This window comes from Miniopterus schreibersii (assembly GCF_964146895.1).
Source record: "Miniopterus schreibersii genome assembly, chromosome: 1".
NCBI lineage: Eukaryota > Metazoa > Chordata > Mammalia > Chiroptera > Miniopteridae > Miniopterus > Miniopterus schreibersii.
Window position 1 is genome coordinate 133,470,351 of NC_138101.1, and position 17,442 is coordinate 133,487,792.

The following is a 17,442-nucleotide window of genomic DNA, read 5'->3' on the forward strand; positions in this document are numbered from 1 at the left end:
CAGTGGGCCACAAAGAGAGAGGGTTTTATTTGGATGAGTCAGGGGAAGGCATCAGGAAGGGCTTCATGGAGGAAGAGGCTCTTGAGCCAGAGTCTTGAATGCCAAGCTAGTATTTGGTAGTACACCAATGGGAAACAATTAAATTAATCATTGATCTTCTCACACCATAGACACTTCTGTTCACCTTTAGGCCACTTTATTGTTGAGATTTCTGACTGTTGATATGCCTGGATGATGACACACCATTTAATCCCACCATTAGTGAGCCTGCCTATGTGTAAACACACACACACACACCACGCTGCTCCCCAGTCTCCTCCTGGTACACTGGGGTCTTCCAATCCCACCACACCCCCAAAACTGGACACACACTGGTGTTGGTTTCTGTCATTTTGGTCTCTTCTCCAGGCAGCTCAGCCTAGATCCTACACATGATACTTACTGTGGCTTGGGGACTTCTCAGTCCCCTCCCACCTGTCCATCATCTCTCTGGTCTTTCCCTCTCTGCTCAGAGCCCCAGCCCCTTCCCTCTTCCTCACTGTTCCCCACTGAGACCAAGCACTGAAGGGGAACAGATGGTGGGGCATGGGGGCAGTAAATGGGGAAGCCAGCAAAGACTCAAGGCAGGCAGTAATTTTGGGTTTTTATTCTATACAAGTGGGGAGAGAACCCCTGGGGATCGAGGGACACATCTGCCCTCCAGGGAGGGAGACAGCCCCACCCCGAAGCTCTCTGCAGAGGGAGTAGGCATCCAGAGCCTCCCGCTCTCCAGGTTGCTCCCTCCCTTCCTGTCCCCCACCTCCTGTCTCCACACCTCATCCTGCCATCCTGCCCCTGTAGGATGGGCTGGCAGAGGGGCCTGGAGGTGTGGGGGTGGGTGGGGGTCAGTCCTTGTGAGGCACATGTCGAGAGGAGGGCTGGGGAGGGTGCTGCAGCAGCTGTCAGTCTGTTCCTGGCTCACTGGTTCCTGCTGGGGACAAATCCAGGGAGCCCTGTTTCCTGGGCAGGGAGAGCCACCACCCAGTGTTGGGTGTGCCATGTTGGACAGCTGGGTGGGAAGGGAACTGCCCTATCGCCCACCCCACCGGCACCTGTGGGGTCAGGGGGCCGTCTCCTATCAGGCTCCAGCTTGTCACAGGACTGTGCCCGTCGTGTCCTCTTGGGTTTCAGGGGGGCAGTCCGGCGGCCTGGATCTAGGGGCCCTGAAATGACAGTCCAGGCAGGTCTGGCATATGAGTGGGGCTCACAGGCTGGGTGCTTATCCAGGCTGTGACTCTTTTCATGCTTGGGATGGGGACCTGGTGTGGGCAGCAGGGTTCCAGAGGCATCCCAAGGCCCCCTCCAGCCAAGTGGCAGACCTTGGACCTCGGGCTCCTCTTGGTCATGCTGTGAGCCCAGCCTCAGCTGGGGTTTGTTCATTCCTGGGGCTGTACCCCCAGCCTCAGCTTCCCTGCCCCCTGGCTCCTGGGGGGGACGGCGGCCCCTGGGCACAGCCACCGGCTTGGGGAGCCGTGGAGCTAAAGGGGGATCCTGCAGCTGGCAGAAGAAGGAAGAGGCTGGGTCAGTTAGTTAATCCTTTCGCCTCATCAGAGTGCCCCCCCCACATTGCCAGCCCTCACCTTGGCATTCCTAGCGGGAACTGCCTTCTCCAGGAACACGGCCCCCTCCTTCTCCTCCTCGCCATCCTGGGAAGCTGGGCTGGGACTCTGGCAGCTGTGGTTGGGGGCACTCTCCTCAGCTAGGGAATGGGGAGAAAGAAGAGCAGCTGCAGGAACAGGCATTCTTGCATAGCCCTCCCTGTGCCCTGTCCCTGTGAAGCCCTGGAGGCCAGAGCTTCCCCCTCCAAGCCTATTTGCTCCTATGCCTCTGCCTTAAATGTTCCCTTCTGCTCTCATATTTTCTTAGCCCTTGGTCCCCAGTATGGTCCTGAGCCGGCCACCTCTAGAGTGAGCTCAGACTGTCCCTCTTGAAGAGCAGGGCCTGAGCTCTTTCCTGCTGGGATAGAGCCAGAGCCTGGGGCTGTCTGGGTCCACAGGCGTGGCTGTTCATCCAGAGCTGCAGTGCCCCGGGGCCCTGCCAAGGCTGCAGCCTGGCACTCCCAGGACTTTGTCTCCCAGTCTGACTTAGATGACGAGAGCCTCAAGGAGAGGCGCCCTGGTACCCCCACCCCCACTTCTGTGGCTTTATGCAAATTGAGCCTGAGAGTAATCCGCCTGGAAGGTGTCTGTGTATCTGTGAGGAGTGAGTAAGAGAGACCTGAAGGGTGCTGGTGGTCAGTCTGTGCACTGTGGAGCATCTGACTTGTGGTCTCCTAAGTGAAACAAGGAGCCCCACTTTGGGTGTTTAACTAGTTTGTGTGGGGGATGGAAAACCAGCAAAGATGCCCCCAAGACTGGCCGGGCCTTAAAGGGTGGGCAGGAACATAGGCATTGCCAAGCCAAGGGCCAGCCTGGTTCTGCACATGCCCTGTGCCCAGCCTCGGGGTGGTGGAGGAAGGCTGTGGAGTGTCTATATCTAAGTGAGATCTGTCCATGGCAGTATTGTTGAAGGGTCAGATTCCAGGCCTGTGGGAACTTACATTGATGCTCAGCTGACCAGCTTTCTTTTAGAGGTTCCGTAAGTGAAAGGTGCTCTGAGCCCAGCAGAAGGGAGGTGTCATACCATGAACCCCTCCCCTTTATTCCTTCAGAGTTTCAAGGCCAGAAGGTAAGTAACTCGTATAAGGTCAACACTGCTGATGGTGGCTGAGCCGGGACTAACGCCCAGGGCAGGACGGGTTCTTGCCCGTTCCCTGTGGCACTTTTTTACACAAGCTGAGGATGGCTTGGCAGGCTGACTTGGAGGAGACTGGAATGTTTGAGGTGGGGCTGGCATGGCTGGTACTTGGCCACTCCCTTCCCAGCTGAGGGTCAGAGAGAGGACTTCTCTATAGAGGGTGCCACTCTGCTGACAGTGACCAGAGGTGGCCCCTGCCTTAGAGAATTGTCCGGAATCACCTACAAAGTGTTATTCTCGTCTGCCAGTCCTCGCAAAGCCACTTTTGTTCGGCAGGGGGGCTTTCTTTGGATTGGGTTGTCTTTTTTGGAAATAGTTTTGTAAATATCCTTAAACATTTTCACTGTGTTGACTCTCACTGCCCCACCTTGGATTCCCTGATGCAGGGCCATGGCTTCTGTTTCTTTGGACACACTCTAGGCCTCAGTGCTTTTGGCTGAGAACAGGCGTTCCTACCTATGTGCCAGGTGGCCTCTGCACGGCGCATGGCGCTGAAGCTCGGCTTGCTGCTTTGGGGTGGTGGTGGGGGCTTCCGGGCTCCAGGCCCTGGCGTGGAGGGGAAAGGAAAAGAAGGGGACCGGGAAAGGCAAATTAGGAGGGGCCCCTGAGAGAGGGGTCAAAAGAAAGAAGAGAGGGTGACCATTCTTACCTGCATCATCCGAAGAGCGCCGTTTCTGCCAAGCCTGGACACTGCCCTCCAGTTCGGGGCTTGTGCCCTGAAAGGACAGCTGAGTCAGCTCATCAGAAAACTCCCCTCCAGGTGGGGGCTGCAGTTAGCAAGGGCTTCTGCTCTAGCATCTCATGTCATTAGTCCCTAGATGCTTGGACCATTTTCCCCAAAGAGTGGCACCCATCCACCCTAGGGGCATAAGAAATGGCTCACATGAATGAAAATACTGTTATTTTAATAGTTATATGTTTATTTTATGTGTAGTAGAAGAAAACATGACTATGGTTTTAAAGATAATAATGCACAGGTCCAGACTAAGTTAAAAAAGGTGAGTTGATTTAAATTAAAATATTATGTAAATAACACAGGTGTAATACTGAAAAGGTAAAAATCAGTCCTAAAGGTGTTAATCAAGTCACCGAAGTTTGGAAACAGAGCTCTGGAGGTAAGTATTTTGATGTCTGCCCATTTTACAAAGAAGTAGGGGCTCCAAGAGATTAGGTGACCTGTCCAGGATTCACAGCAAGTGTCTGGTATGGGCCGAGCTGCAGTTAACACCTTTGAACCAAAGCATCGCTCTCTCCACTGACCCACCAGGGATGGGGGTGTGGGAAGGGGAGGGTGGTAGACAGACACCCACAGGACCCTCAATTCATGGCTTTGGGCTCCCCTCACCTCTTGTTTCCCATCGAAGCTCCAACCTTTGGTTCTTCCCAACCCAGGAAGGGCAACACCCTGGAACCTTGGCTGCTGTGCTGTCCCAGGGGCTTGGCCCCCCTCCCCTGGCTCTGACCCCTCCGCACCCTGGAACAAGGTCTCAGGTTTATAAGCAGTTCCTGGGGGAGGAGGGGCTCCACAGGCAGCAAGGGAGTGGGGGAGGGCACGGCCCCTTTGAGCCCCCAGCCCAGGGGAGCACTGCCCAGACCCTTCGAAGAGCCCTTCCACTGCCCAAATACGCATGCAGCATTCCCAGCATGCTGTGGGTCACTAGGCCTAGCCCACTCTCAAGGAGCAGGGAGTTGGGATGACCACAGTTCCCCAGAGGCCCGAGTCTTAGCATTCTCCCATTAATTGCCTGGGGTGGGCTGGGCAGGTGGGCTATGTGCGGGACAGCAAACGGGGAGGACATAGTACCTCCTGCCTCACTTACCATCTTCCTGCGGAAGGAAGGCCCCCGGTTCCCCCCTAATCCAGGAAGGAGGCTGCTCTCCTCCTCTGGGCTCCAGCAGGGGGAAGAGTTGTTGCGGAGGCTGGGGGGGTCTGGGATGGGGGGGCTCTCCTGAGTTGGAGGTGGAGGTGGGGGCGGAGGGAGGAGGAGCCCTGTGGTGGGGGAACCTGGTCCCCTGTCCCCCTTGAAGCTCCGGGGCCGGCGAAAGTGAAACAGGCCTCGGCGCCTCTTCTTCTGGAGTGGAGGCAGCAGCGGAGGCTCCGAGAGGCCTGGCCGCAGGGTGCGAAGGGTCCGGGGGTAGCTGGGTGGGGTCAGGGTGAGTTAATGGCAGAGCCATGAGGAGATGTAAAGGTGCAGAGGTGGCTCAGCGCCCAAGGTGGTGCTGGTCTTAGTCTAGTCTCAGGTCTCATAAACCTCCCACTTTCCTCTCATCTAGTTTCTCCTGCTGCTCTGTAGTCCTCCCCACTTATCTCAGGGGAGATGGTGTCCTCACCTTCCCTGTCATAATGCTCTAGCAGATCAATTCTTTCCTCCTAGGCACCCCTCCTGCCCTCTCCTCACAGTCTCTCCAAGTGACACAGTGCCTTCTGTGCAGGACAGTGACTGAGAACATGCCCTCCAGGTCTCTTATCCTAATGGTCATACCAGCCCTGGGTGCTGCTCCCCCCTGCCCCCACCATCCCACTGTGGTGGCCCCATCCCTTCTAGCTGGCTATTCTGAGACTAAGGAAACACGGGAGATAAGGGCTAGGTGTGGAAGGATGAGAATGTGGGGGAAATGTCCCAGAGAGGCTGGCTTTGGGCTCCGGCATTGGAGAGGACTCCATGGGAGTTGGGCAGACACGGGTCCTTCCAGGCCTTGGGGCCTGATGAAAATGGGAATGTGTCTGGTGCCACACCTGGAACTCTCATCCATGACCCTTCGGCTGAAGAAGTCCTCCAGTCCCTCATCCAGGCGGGTGGCCATCCCGTTCTCCTGACGCGTCCCAGGTACTGGCGCCTGCTGGGAGGAAAGCCCTGTAGGGACTCTCATCTGGGCCAGTGAGATCCTCCTATCCACTCAGGGCCTTCCCCTCTGCACTGGGACTGGCTTCTCTTGGCCCCATGGAAATTTGGACATTAGTCCACCTGGAAATTTCCTAAGCTTGGCGGCTCTCACCACAATGAGGACTGCCACTGTGTGGCAGACAGATTTCCTACCTGTGACAAGGTCTAGCTGCCATCCAAACTGGATAGTCCCTCTTTTGGTGGCCTGCTGGGGCTCCTGTCAGATCCCCCAACGCTGGTGCTTTTGCATTTGGGTCCTAAAGCCACAATTGGCTCTGGCATTGCTAAGTGAAGTCAATCCTCTTGAGAGGCCTAGGGACTCACATTGGGCCGACCAGGTCCTGGAGGGGTGGTCCTGGGGGGCCGCGGCCTGCCTTGTGTTTGATGCCTTAGTTTATAGCCATGAGTGGGAAGCTCCGATAGACCTTCCCAGGAGCCACTAGCTGTGGGCTGGCTGTTCCCAAGTCCTGAGAACCAACCAGGGGGGATCCCCAGGCTCCCCAGCTGGCTTTCCATGTCCTGAGGGCTCCCACCTGTGGGGACAGCAGTATTAGAGGGACTAGCAGGAGGGACAGGGTGAAAGCAGGCTGGCAAGACAGAGAAAAAAGAAAGGGAAACAGGGCCATTAGAATTGAAGCTGGGGACTCACTAATGAAGGCAGACACTGGCCGGATCTTGCGGCAGCGTTTCTGCTTTTTGATGGCCATGGTGTCCTGCAGAAATGGAGGAGAATAGTGGGGCCAGGTTGCGCATGCCAGGACCTCACTTGGAGATTCCATTCCTCATAAAGCCTTCTATTTAGAGTCCTTCCTGCCTCCCTCTCCAAGGTGGCTGGGGCATTGGGATTAGGGAAGAGGCTGGGCTGGGGAATGAGACCTGCTCAGTAAGGGGAGAGTGGAGCCCAGAGACGTGGAAGAGGACAGTGTTTTGCAGGTTCAGGGGGCAGGACCTAGGTTAGGAGGGGCTGGGGCATGGGATGCTCACGATGTTGGTCCCAAGTTCATCATCGGTGATCTCCTCATGGTCATGGTTACGGCCCCGGCCCCGGGAGGACAGATCCTGCCCTTGGCCTGGCCCCCCTGATGGATCTGATAGTGTCCTTAGCTGGGCTAGGTGCCGGGCCTAGGGAAGGACAGGTGTAAACAGGATCCCAAGGAAGTGGTCCACCTCCCAGAGCCTTGAGGGGAGGTGGCTGGGGGAGATGGTATGATGCCCACATGCAGGGCGTGTCTGAGCCTGGCCAGGGTTCAGAAACCTTACCAGGCTCTTGTGTGAGTGGTATAGCTCCTGCAGGATCTCATCCACTATGGAGTTGGTTAAGTAGGTGACGACTGAGAGCTTCACTTCACTGTGGGCACAGGTGGGGCTGCTCAGCCACTCCTTCCCTAGCCCCGAGCCTCAGCCCGCCATTCCGCAGGTGCCCGAGGGAGAGGGCCAGGTAGCCTGGCCATCCAAGGAGGCCCTAACATGCTGTAGGACGCAACTGAGGTCCACACTCGAGTCTCCATAAAGGCATACCCAGCCCCACCCACAGACCTCCAGCCTAGGTGTGTGTGGATTGGGAGGGTGGGCAAAGAGGAGTGGAGGAGGAAGGGGAGCAGGGGGCCCTGGGATACGACCCTGGAGCTCCAGTAAACTGGAGTGCTGAGTGAGCTCTGCTGGTCTCTGCTGTAAGAGCAGAAACTGGCTCTTCTTTTAATAATTTTTCTTTTTCTTTGCTTTGGCAAGTGGTGGCCCAGGCCCAGAATGAAAGAGGTCTAGGGTTGAAAACTGGGAGGGGGAGAGAGTGTAGTCCACGCACTCCAATCGCATCAATTCTCTTTGACCGGGCCTCCCAGGAGGCTGTGCTTTGTTTTTGGAGATGACTCTGGGTGTATGTGTGTGGCTATGTGTGTGTGCACACCAGTGTGTGCACTGCCCCGCTCATAAACCCCATCTCCTAAAGCCCGGCTCAACACTTAGATTTCTAGGGCAAAGACCAGTCCGACCCTAGCAAGGTTGCAGTTGGTTAAAGATTTATCCCTTGTAATGGAGATTGTGCCATTCATTATTCATTGCTGAGAGCTGGGCCCCAAGTCCCTAAGTGTTCTGGGCCCAATATAGCCCCACCCCAGCCCCTCTGCCTCTCACTCCAGTTTGTTCTGAATGTCCTGCCCGGCCTGCTCCAGGAGCGCCCCGCGGATGAAGTTCCTGGGCACAGTGACGCGCTCGGCCACATTGCTCAGCATCTTGTTGTGCCCCTCAGCTACCCGCATGGCCACAGGGCATAACTCCTGTGTTAGGCTGACCATGGACTCCAGGATCACCTAGTATGGGGGAAGGGAGGCCAGAGCCCAAAGGGGGGAGGATCAGGGGTGGCTTCACAGTCAAGAGACTCTAGCCTGTCTATTCCAGTCCCCCATGGCTTGCCAAAGTCACAGGGCCTGTTAGCAGCAGAGCCCAGGACACTCAGGCTTCCACCCTGCCATATGGACAGGGCACTGATTGACAAGGAAAGGTCAGTCGGGGGGGGGGGGGAGGTAAGAGTTCAGGGGCCAAGACTGAAGCTAGCAGGAAAAAATTCAAGCCCAGTTTTCTAGTAATGTCTTTGCACAGTGGGTGGTTTCAACTCTGCATTTCCTTCTTGCCCCCAATAATCTCCCCATGCAGACCTCATTAGGCTCCTTCCCCAGGACTTGCCTGCAGCTCCTTGTCCACAGCCTTGGACACCTCACTGGCTACTGACTCCAGCCTCTGCCGCACAGGCCCATCATTGGCCAGCACGTGACCCAGCTCATAGAGACTGGGGAACAGCTGTGTAAGGAAGAGGTTATGATCAGAAGGTCAGAAACAGGCCTTACTAGGTCCCTGGGTGTCCTGCACTAGGAGGGCTGATGCACGGGGCAGGGCCTGGACACTTCTGGGTTAGCATGGGTGGCCTTCCTGGGTTCTGGATTGTCAGGGAGTCGGGCGGGGGGGGGGGCTGCTATGCAGGGCTCACCGCCCGGGAGTTCTTGGCGTCCTTGATGAGGTCCCGAGCATAGAGCAGCTCATCCTGCACAGGCTCCAGGGGGCACAGCCTCAGGGCCCGGACCTCCTCCTGCACCCGTCCACACAGCCGCTGCAGCATCTGGAGCACAGCCAGCAGGAGTGTTAGGGGCGATCCCATACAACATCTTCCCAGATGGGACCCCAGGAACCCATTTCTGGGTGTCCTTGGGCAGTGCTATTGGAGCCAGCACTATAGGGGTGGTACTGATGTCTTGATGGCCTATTCTCACTTCTTCTGGGGAAACCCCTCTTGAATGCCCAGAAGCTCCCATAGTTCTGTGCACCCCTTGTCTGGGGCCCCCACTGTTTGCCCACATGTTCTCTCATGTTTGGGGCCCCTTTTCTGAATGTTTTGTCTTCCTGCTCCCCCTCACTTGAGCCCAGTTTTGGGCATCATGCTATGCCTCTTTCATGCCCCACCCATCACATCACACCTGTGCCTTGCATGCCCCATGTGTCCCAGAGGGAAACGTTTACTTGCTCGGCGCTGCTGGTCACCAGGCCCTGCTGCAGCCTAAAGGCCTGCTCCTGGGGGCATGTCTGGGAGTGGTTGTTCCTCACCAAACACCACTGGATCTGGAGATGATGGGGTGAGCAGATCAGGGTCTGGGGATGTGGGCTGTCCCCTGCCCTCTCTGTTCCACCCTGCTTAGGCCACCACCTTCTGCCAGACGTCCTCGGTGCGCTCAGGGGCACTGCGGTAGGCTTGGGAAATGTCGCTCACCGGGAAGGACATGAAGCGCAGCGTGTGGTTGCTGTGGGACACAGTATACAGCTGGGTGGGGAAGAGGTGAGGAGTGGTCCTGCTCTCCCAAACCCGCCTCTTGTTGATCACTTCCTTCGTCCATGGCCCTCTCTAACATTTCTGTGCAAATAGGTCAAGGGGGCTGGGGTGGGGCTGAATTAGTTCAGGCCTGGTCCAGGCACAGGAAGCTGGGGGCTTGGGTCAGGAAAGACCTGGCCCACTCACCTTTCCAGGGCCCTCGCAATGTCCAGAAAGCCCAGGGCAGATGTATTGTTCCGATCCCATAGGATAGTTCTGGGGAGAAGGTGAACACAGCTTGTTACCCCTCCCTCTGGGTCCCTGTTAAGGGGCAGGACACAGCTCTCCCTCCTTTCCTGGGTAATGTGGCAGACTCAGAGATGGTCCTGGGACTGAGGGTCTCCTGGAAGCTGGGGCAGAGCAAGGCAAGCAGGGAGGGTGCGTGTGTGTGTGTGTGTGTGTGTGTGTGTGTGTGTGTGCAGGCCCATGTGCATGCGTGGGGGTCAGAGGGTCCAAGTGGGGACCCACCTGAGAGAGGAGTTTATCTGCAGGGCCTTAGACAGCATCTTGGCCCCGATGTCCTCCATGCCATTGCCGCTCAGATCCACCTTAGCCAGGCAGGTGTTGCTGCCCAGCGCATTGATGAGGATGCTGGTGCGCAGCTTCAGCCGGGAGTCGGCCACCGACAGTGACTGCAGGGACTGTGTGGGCAAGTGGGGGTTGGGCCCAGTCCCCAAAGCTCTCGCCACAGCAGGTCCCCTCCCAGGCCCAGTCACTCACACAGTCCTCTTCCTGGATCAGCTGCACCAGCTTGTGGAGGATCTCCTCCAGGATCCTGAGGGGAGTCAGGGCTCAGAGCAGGAGGGGAGGGGGCTGGGGTCATGCTATTGGGGGAGCAGGGAGGAGGTCAGAGGTAATATAGTGAGCTAAAAGGATAGGTGGATGACAGAGTGGGGGGGTCTATGGTATGGAGAAGGGCCTTACTTGGCCTTGACATTGAAGTTCTTGCCCAGGAACAGGTGCTTTAGGGACTTGTTCTTGCCCAGTGCGGGTACCAGTGTCAGAAGGTCCGAGTCAAACCCTGGCCAGTAGATGGGAGAGGCCTGGCCTTGAGGCTGGAGGCTCACAGGAGTCTCCTTAAGGCTGCTCCCCCATGCTCCGGGCCCTGTCCCCACCTGGCCCCCAGGAAGAAAAGCACCTCCACTCACCATTGTCTGACAGATCCAGGCTGCCCACACAGGTGACAGCCCCCAATTGCTCTTGCAAAGCCTGGGCTCCTGCTGAGCGGAGCTGCAGGGACAAGGTGGGGGTGGGGCAAGGAGGCAGGGTAAGGGGAGGGGTAGGGCACCTTTAATGCTCAGAGACCAAAGTAGTTACGCCAGGACTCAAGGTCATATCAGGTCTGGGGTGTAAAATCAGGAGGCCCTTCTCCACACCAGATTCTTCCCTAGGGCTCTCTCCCTTCCCTTGGTCACAAGTCTCCAGGCCGCTGCACGGGAGACAGCTCGCTCCTGCCCTCTGCTGGGAAAGCCTGGTATCTCCATCCGCAAAGCTTTAAGGGGGAACATACTGAAGACTGAAAATGACCTCTGGAAAGAGGGACGCAGACCACAGACTGAGAGGGGAAAGTGGAGGTGTGATCAGGTTGGGGGATCACAAAGGAGTAATGCAGAAGCAAGATGTTGCCAGGGTTTGACTTAGGTCAGAGAAATGAACAGTGGGTGGGGGACAAGCAGTGGGGTTGGGAGACTGAGGGCTCACCTCACAGCTGCTGAGGTCCAGGTGCAGATCACTGAGGTGACTGTTGAGGGAGAGGCCCTGGAGCAGCGCTCTGTGGGAGGAAGGTCAGCAAGCCCACTTCTATCTCTCACCCCCTTCTCTTATGGTTCCCCCCGGATGCTCCCCCAACCCTGCACCCACCCGACCTGAGGGCCTCCAGGGGCAGCTTTGTGGCAGACAGGTTAACGTGGCTCAGTGTGTAGGCGCTGCTGAAGAACTGCTTGAAGGCTGGTGGGGCCTCCCGGCCCTTCCTGCAGAGACCCCTGGGGTCAGCAAGGGAGGGAGACACCCGCCACTTGCCCCATCCCTTCCTGCACCCCTCATGCTCCCACCTGTGAGAGCAGCTATTACGCGCCAGGTTGAGGTAGGTTAGGTGGGAGCAGCAACCATGGAGCAGGGCACCCAGAAGCTGTGGAGAGAGACATGGTGGGTCTCACAGGGGCTGGGAGGGGTGCTGGGAAGGGTGGGTAAGGACTCCTCCTTCCCATCAAGGTCCTGGCTCTTACCCTCCACGGTCAGTCCATGCGAGCCCCACTATGGATGCCCACTTTGCCTCATTGCCTCAGTTTCCCCTCTATGGAAAGTGGGTCTACTCCCTGCCTGGTCCTCAGGGGTAGTTGAGAGGCTCACAGGCAATGGATGTATAAAGTCAGGGTCACCACAGGCTCACCAGGTGCTTTGTTCACGTTAAGGACAGGGTCTTAGCCTCCTGGCAGACTCGCCCTGAGCCAGGGGGAATGGAGCGATGGCTGGCTCTATGGAACCAGCACAGCCTTGGGCAGTGATGGAGATAAAGTGCAGCACAGGTGCCAACTATAGGTGTTGCTTTATAAATCAGCTGAACCTAAAGTCATCCTGCCCGCTCTGCTCACCTCCATACTCAAAGAAGGGGGTAAGGCACAGATCCACCGTGGCCTCCCTAAATCACCTCAGGCTGGCCCGCCATCACCAACCAACCCCTCACCGAGTCAATGGCGCAGTCAGTCCCTGCCAGGTCCAGGTGCACCAGAGCGTTGGGCTGGGCCAGGAAACTGTAGAGGGCCTGGGAAGGGAGGACAGAGGAGTTGCAGGGGAAGGGGTGACAGAGTCCCTCTACCCCTGGCTACAGGGCAGAGAGCCCAGGCCCTGAAGCCTGAGTGCATGTCAGCAGGGGCCTGAGGCTATGTTCTGTAGACTCACATTGGACTCATCTGTGGCAAGCAGCCCAGGGTTCTTGCTCAGGTCCAGGTATCGAAGGGAGCTGGCAAAGGCCGGGTTGGCCCCGAAGGTCTGGCCCAGCGCCTGGAGTCCTGAGCACAGCAAGCACTGGGCTGGGTTGGCCCCCATGCCCACCTCTTCCCCAGGAATACAACTCTTCCCCACTTCCCCTGTGTGGCTCCTCTTCTTTCCTTGATCTCTGGGAGGCTGTGTGGGTGTGTGGGTATACCTCTGGGTGGGGCTTGACATCCTAGGCAACACTAGGCAGGGTAAGTGGTCAAAAGTCAGGGTTCCCAGTGCAAATACCTCGAGGGGAAATGGCAGTCTTGGCCAGGCACAGTTTGGTGAGGCCAGTGGGGAAGCAGAGGAGCTGTTGACTTAGACTGAGAAAACCTAGGGGGTGGGGAGAGAAATGGGCCCAGTGAGGAGCTGGGCAGTGGGAGCAGGTGGTGCAGAGTCAGAGTAGGGGCTTGAGTGGGGTACAGGCCTGGGGTCAAGGATCAAAGTGCTGGGACAGGGGCTGGTATCAGGTTGTTCAGACCCCAGTTGGGTTCTGGGCTAGTACAGGGGTCTGCGTTGTGGTGGGGGTAGGATTCCCGGTGGGGCTCACCCTTGTCTTCGATGGGGTTGTGGGACAGAGTGAGGGCATGCAGCACACAGCTCCCGTTCTCCCCAAACACCCCGGCCAGCTTCTGGACAAAGTCCCTTCAGGCAAGGGGAGGAAGGATTTGTTTGTCCCAGTCCCTGGGCTTCCCCTCCTCCTCCACCTGCCTGCCTGGCTGGGAATGCAAAGGCCAGAGGCCCCCACAGGTGGGGAGCAGCTTGGGGTTTGCCACAGAACTTGTCACCACTCTGGAGTCCACGAGAAGTTGTGCTGAGACAAAGCCCAGCTTTGGATCCTTGAGATTAGAGAAGCCCACCCTGCCTGGTGGTTGATGAGCATGCTGGGGAAGGCCATGGAGCTGGGGGTCAGGAGCTCAGGTCTGAGTCCCAGCTTGATCATTGGCTTGTTTTCTGCCCTCTTTGGGCCTCAGTCTCCTCTTCTGTAATGTGAGGAGCAGGATGAGATAGCTCAGAGGCCCCTATCATGCTCTGAGGTTCTGGGGCCCTAAGACTACATGAAGGGGCAGCACTGCCCAAGGAGGAGGCTGGCCTCACGTCTTAAGTCCAGCGTTGTCCAGCACCAGCTCTTCCAGGCTCCCTGACTTGCTCAGGGTATGTAGCACCTGTTCTAGCACTTCAGAGCCCTGAGGACAGAGGGGGTGCTGCGATCAGGGACCAGAGAAGACACTTCTCTCTCTCACTTCCACCACCCCTCCTAGTCCCTACCAGCCGCAGGTCCTTGCAGTAGAGTTTGGTGAACCATTGGTTGTAGGCTAGGGCTGCCACCATTAGGGCCAAGTCCCTGTGGGGAGATGAAGTGGGTAGGAAAGTGGTGAGCAGGTGGCTGGGCAGTAAAGAGGAGACAAGGGATGAAGAGGTTGGGCTGGGGAAAGCCTGGATGAGTAGAAGGCAGTGGGGGGTGAGGTTGGGGAGAGAAAGCTGGGTACTGTGGGTGGGATCAGAAGGGCATTTGGGGTGGTGGTGGGGAGTCTCTACCCCTCAGCTTACCGGCTCTCCAAGTGGCTGAAATCCAAAAGATTGAACTCCCGGTTATCTTCAGCATGATAAATGGTGTCCACATCCTTGGAGAGGTAGCACTGGCTCATACCTGCTCCCCTCCTCCTCCTCTGCCCCCTCCCTCCAGGTCCCACCTGCCCAAATAGTGGGTCTCTGCCCAACGCACCCATTGCACCTCCTCACGGCAGTGCAGCCCATTGTAGTCACACAGGGCAGCGTAGGTCTCAGAGAAGCCACCTGTGGGGCAGTAGATGGGCTGGCTTCAGGAGGGGCAAGAGCATAAGGAACAGGTTTGGGGGGGGTCAAGGTCAGTTTATGTGCTAGTGTCCTGGGTTCCTGCTACACCATGAAACTCTGAGGTCCGGGAACTATGGAGTCCTCAGGGCAGGTGAAACTTCATATATAAAGGACCCCAGACAAGGGGCAGGGTGGTTTAGGTCCCACTTTCGTCAAGTCTGCCCCTGCTCACCACACACACTGTGAGTGGTAGATGTGGAAGTCTCAGAGTTGGGGGATGTGTCTCGGGGCCCTTCTGGAGTGTCTGCATTTCCACGCCGTATGAGACACCTGGAAGATGAACAAATCCATCCCAGAGACAGGTGAAAAGAGGGCCTCAATTCTTCCCATTATGACTTCTGGATCCCCAGGAAAAAACAGGAGCAGGAACATGCTTGCTCTTCTCCTTGGTGTCCTAGGAGCTCAGGTCCAGGGGAAGGAGGAAAGGAGGGAGAAGCCTCCTTGTTGTCCAACCCCGTGAGAGATTCCTCCTTTGCCACTCACCCAGGGCCAGGGCAGACCTTGGAGAGGGCAGAGCTCACATGTCGCGTCACCTGGTCCACACTCTCAGCTGACGGCAGTCGCATGCTCACCATGCCACGTTCTGTCTCCACTAGGATCTGGGGCAGAGGGAGCAGCAGAGCCTCACATATTGACTCCTTCCTCCTGCTCACCCAATAGTGGGGCCCCAGACCCTGGTGCTCACCTGGTTCTGACTGAGCGTGTTGAAGGCCCGGATCTCCAGGACATTGAAGGAGCTCTCCACCTGGGGGCATGGGGATGCTCAGCTCATGGTAAGGGTCTGGCTGCCAGACCCAGGAGGGGGCATGCTAGGTGCTCTCCCGATCCTCAGCCCAACTCACCTTGGCTGGGACTTTAAGGGGGAAGAGGTGGAGGCGCCAGGAGGTCAGGGCCTTCAGAGAAAGAAAAGAAAGCAGCAAATGGCAGTTTCCTGGGCCATTGACTCTTGCTATCCTTTAGCCCCTCAGTCTGTGTGCAGCCCTGGCCAGCAGAGGCCCTCTGCTCTGGGGGTCCCCCCTCTCTCTTATGCCCCATCCTAATCTCCTGGACATTGACCCAACCCAGTCTAACACCTTTCCCAGGCTATGTTGCCTCAGCTCTTCCCCACCTGTTTCCCCTGCCTCCTAGGCTCTCTGCCCTCAGCAGCCCAGCTGCCCTTGATACCTCCCTCTGTTCCCAAGCCCAGTGCCCTCACCAGCACTCGGTCCTCAAACTTCTTGGGCTTCGTCTCCAGCTTCACTCGATGTTGCTGGAGCACAGCCCCTTGGCTCAGGCACCTCCGGATGCTGTCTGCAGGTTGATATGGGTCTGCTCAGAGCTCTCCTTACCCTGGCCAGCCCACCTCCCCAGGGTTCTCCAGGGCCAGGGTCAGGGGGGAGGAGAGAGAAAAAGAGACAACTGACAGGGACACACACCTTTCCTTCTTGGGTGACTTTTCTCTTCCTATTAGAGAGGGAAGGGGTGTGGAGAAAACTGGTTCCTGATGTTCCTGAGTCAAGGGACAGTTGCTGAGTGACACTGTCTGTGGGAGGATGTGTCTTACACTTCTGAGGGTGTGAAGGATTTTTCCAACTTGTTCACTCTAGCAACTGTCAACCCATACACAGTGAGTCAGCGTGCAGGGGTGTAGGGGTGTCCCTTTGACTATATTCTAGGTGGTCTGGGTGTGAGTGTGTCTGCCTTTTACAATACGTGTGTGCGTGCCTTCTGAAGATGCCATTGTTGGAGATGGGTAAGTGTGAATGAGTATGCTGTGCTTGCAGTTGTGAAAGGGGCACAGAGCCAGAAGGTTCTGGTGTGTGTGTGGGGGGGTGGGGGGGGTGGGGGGGGGAAGGAGTTAGTGTTTAAATGAGACCATACCCTCTGTTGGCAGAAGCATCCAGATATCCGAGAGGGGGTGGGGGGAGATATCGAGAGGGAGAGGTGTGTGCAGGTGCTATGAAGATGTTTGTACACACATCTCAGGATTGTGCTTGTGTGTGTGGAGGTGTAGGAAATTGCCAAGGTGCCGCATGCCTCAGAGTATCCTTGAGCGTCCTGGTGTCTGCGTGGGCTAGCCTGTGCGCCTGCCTCTGGGGGTCAGGGCTGTGGCAGTGCTGAGGGGCAGGGCCTGGAGAGGCCTAGAGGTGGGGGTGTAGGGTAGTGAGAAGGGGGCAGGCTGGGACTGGGGCTGTGGGAGGCGAGCTGCAGAGACCCTACTCTTGCTTTTAGCTCCAATCCAGGCCCTCTTCCCTGATTCCCTTCTTTGCCCCACCGGTCTGGGCGCTGCCAGGCTGAGAGGGGGGCTCTCCTGGGCCAGTTCCGGGGCGGGGCCGAGAGAGGGAGGGTGTGGAGCCAAGAGGCGGTCAGGACCAGGGGCAGCTCCCATCGTGAGGCCGGGTGGGCCTGGCTCCGCCCGGCTGGGAAACCCCGACTCTCCGGAGGGGGGACTAGACGCCTCACTGAGGGGTGGGCCAGAATCACCGAGAGTCAGCCCTAGGGAGCACCAGGGGACTGCACCTGTCACCGAAGATCGGCACGGACGGCTCCGGGACAGGAAGGTCCTGACAGGGGAGACAAGGGGGGCAGTGGCGGATGCTCCGGGGCAGATGCCCGGAGCTGGGGTGCAGGGGCAGCGGAGTGGGGAGCGTGTGCGGAGGGGCTGCCTTGCAACCGGGATGCATGGGGCGGGGGCGGAAGGCACCGCGGCTGGGGCGTACCGCGGGAGGAACGCGCTGGGTCTCGGATGCTCCCGGACCCGGCGTCCCGGAGACCACCGCAGCCTCGTACCTTGCAGCTCGCGGGTGAGCTCCGCGCTGGACTTGGCCATGACGGCCGCCGCCGCTGCCGCCGCCGCAGGGGAGCCGCCGCCACCGCCGGGGAGCCGCGGCACATGCTAGACCCTGCTCCGGCAGGGCCCCGGCGCCGAGCGATGCAGAGCCGCCGAGCCCGCTCCAGTCCGGGGCGGCTGCGCGAGCGCTCCTGCCCCGCCCCCGAGCGCCGGGTCCCCTGCCCGGCCTGGACGTGCGGGACTGAGCATGCGCGCCGCGCTCGGCCGCCGGAGCCCCGCGCGCGCCCACCCCTCCCGCCGGCTCCCGCGAGCGGCGCCCGGTGCTC

General features: G+C 58.1%; 1 protein-coding gene across 1 annotated transcript; it reads right to left on the minus strand.

Moving 5' to 3' along the window:
* Nucleotides 1–620: 620 nt before the first annotated feature.
* Nucleotides 621–17,241, minus strand: CARMIL3 (capping protein regulator and myosin 1 linker 3). Its single transcript, XM_081141994.1, has 40 exons — nt 17,116–17,241; nt 15,542–15,636; nt 15,189–15,239; nt 15,032–15,091; nt 14,830–14,945; nt 14,519–14,616; nt 14,216–14,286; nt 14,041–14,114; nt 13,759–13,834; nt 13,588–13,676; nt 13,040–13,134; nt 12,736–12,822; nt 12,412–12,521; nt 12,197–12,274; nt 11,565–11,641; nt 11,379–11,483; nt 11,215–11,284; nt 10,662–10,743; nt 10,438–10,534; nt 10,234–10,288; nt 9,982–10,154; nt 9,661–9,729; nt 9,352–9,445; nt 9,168–9,266; nt 8,641–8,769; nt 8,340–8,453; nt 7,791–7,966; nt 6,921–7,008; nt 6,645–6,782; nt 6,310–6,373; nt 5,985–6,193; nt 5,513–5,613; nt 4,596–4,914; nt 4,121–4,249; nt 3,425–3,491; nt 3,232–3,321; nt 1,620–1,738; nt 1,359–1,536; nt 1,092–1,202; nt 621–967 (listed from the first exon to the last, which is right to left on the minus strand). Exons 1-40 carry the CDS (start codon nt 17,153–17,155, stop codon nt 942–944), a joined length of 4,119 nt encoding a protein of 1,372 aa, XP_080998120.1. The 5' UTR covers nt 17,156–17,241; the 3' UTR covers nt 621–941.
* Between the last annotated feature and the right edge of the window lie 201 nt (nt 17,242–17,442).

What these genes read in the sequence shown, in the direction of transcription:
- CARMIL3 (XM_081141994.1), bottom strand. Translation starts at nt 17,155, where the DNA reads ATGGCCAAGTCCAGCGCGGAGCTCACCCGCGAGCTGCAAG. An exon ending in CTGCCCCTGGAGGCCCTCAG is followed by an intron (nt 11,285 to 11,378) that starts GTCGGGTGGGTG and finishes TTCCTCCCACAG; the next exon opens with AGCGCTGCTCCAGGGCCTCT. An exon ending in GCTTCGATGGGAAACAAGAG is followed by an intron (nt 3,492 to 4,120) that starts GTGAGGGGAGCC and finishes CTGTCCTTTCAG; the next exon opens with GGCACAAGCCCCGAACTGGA.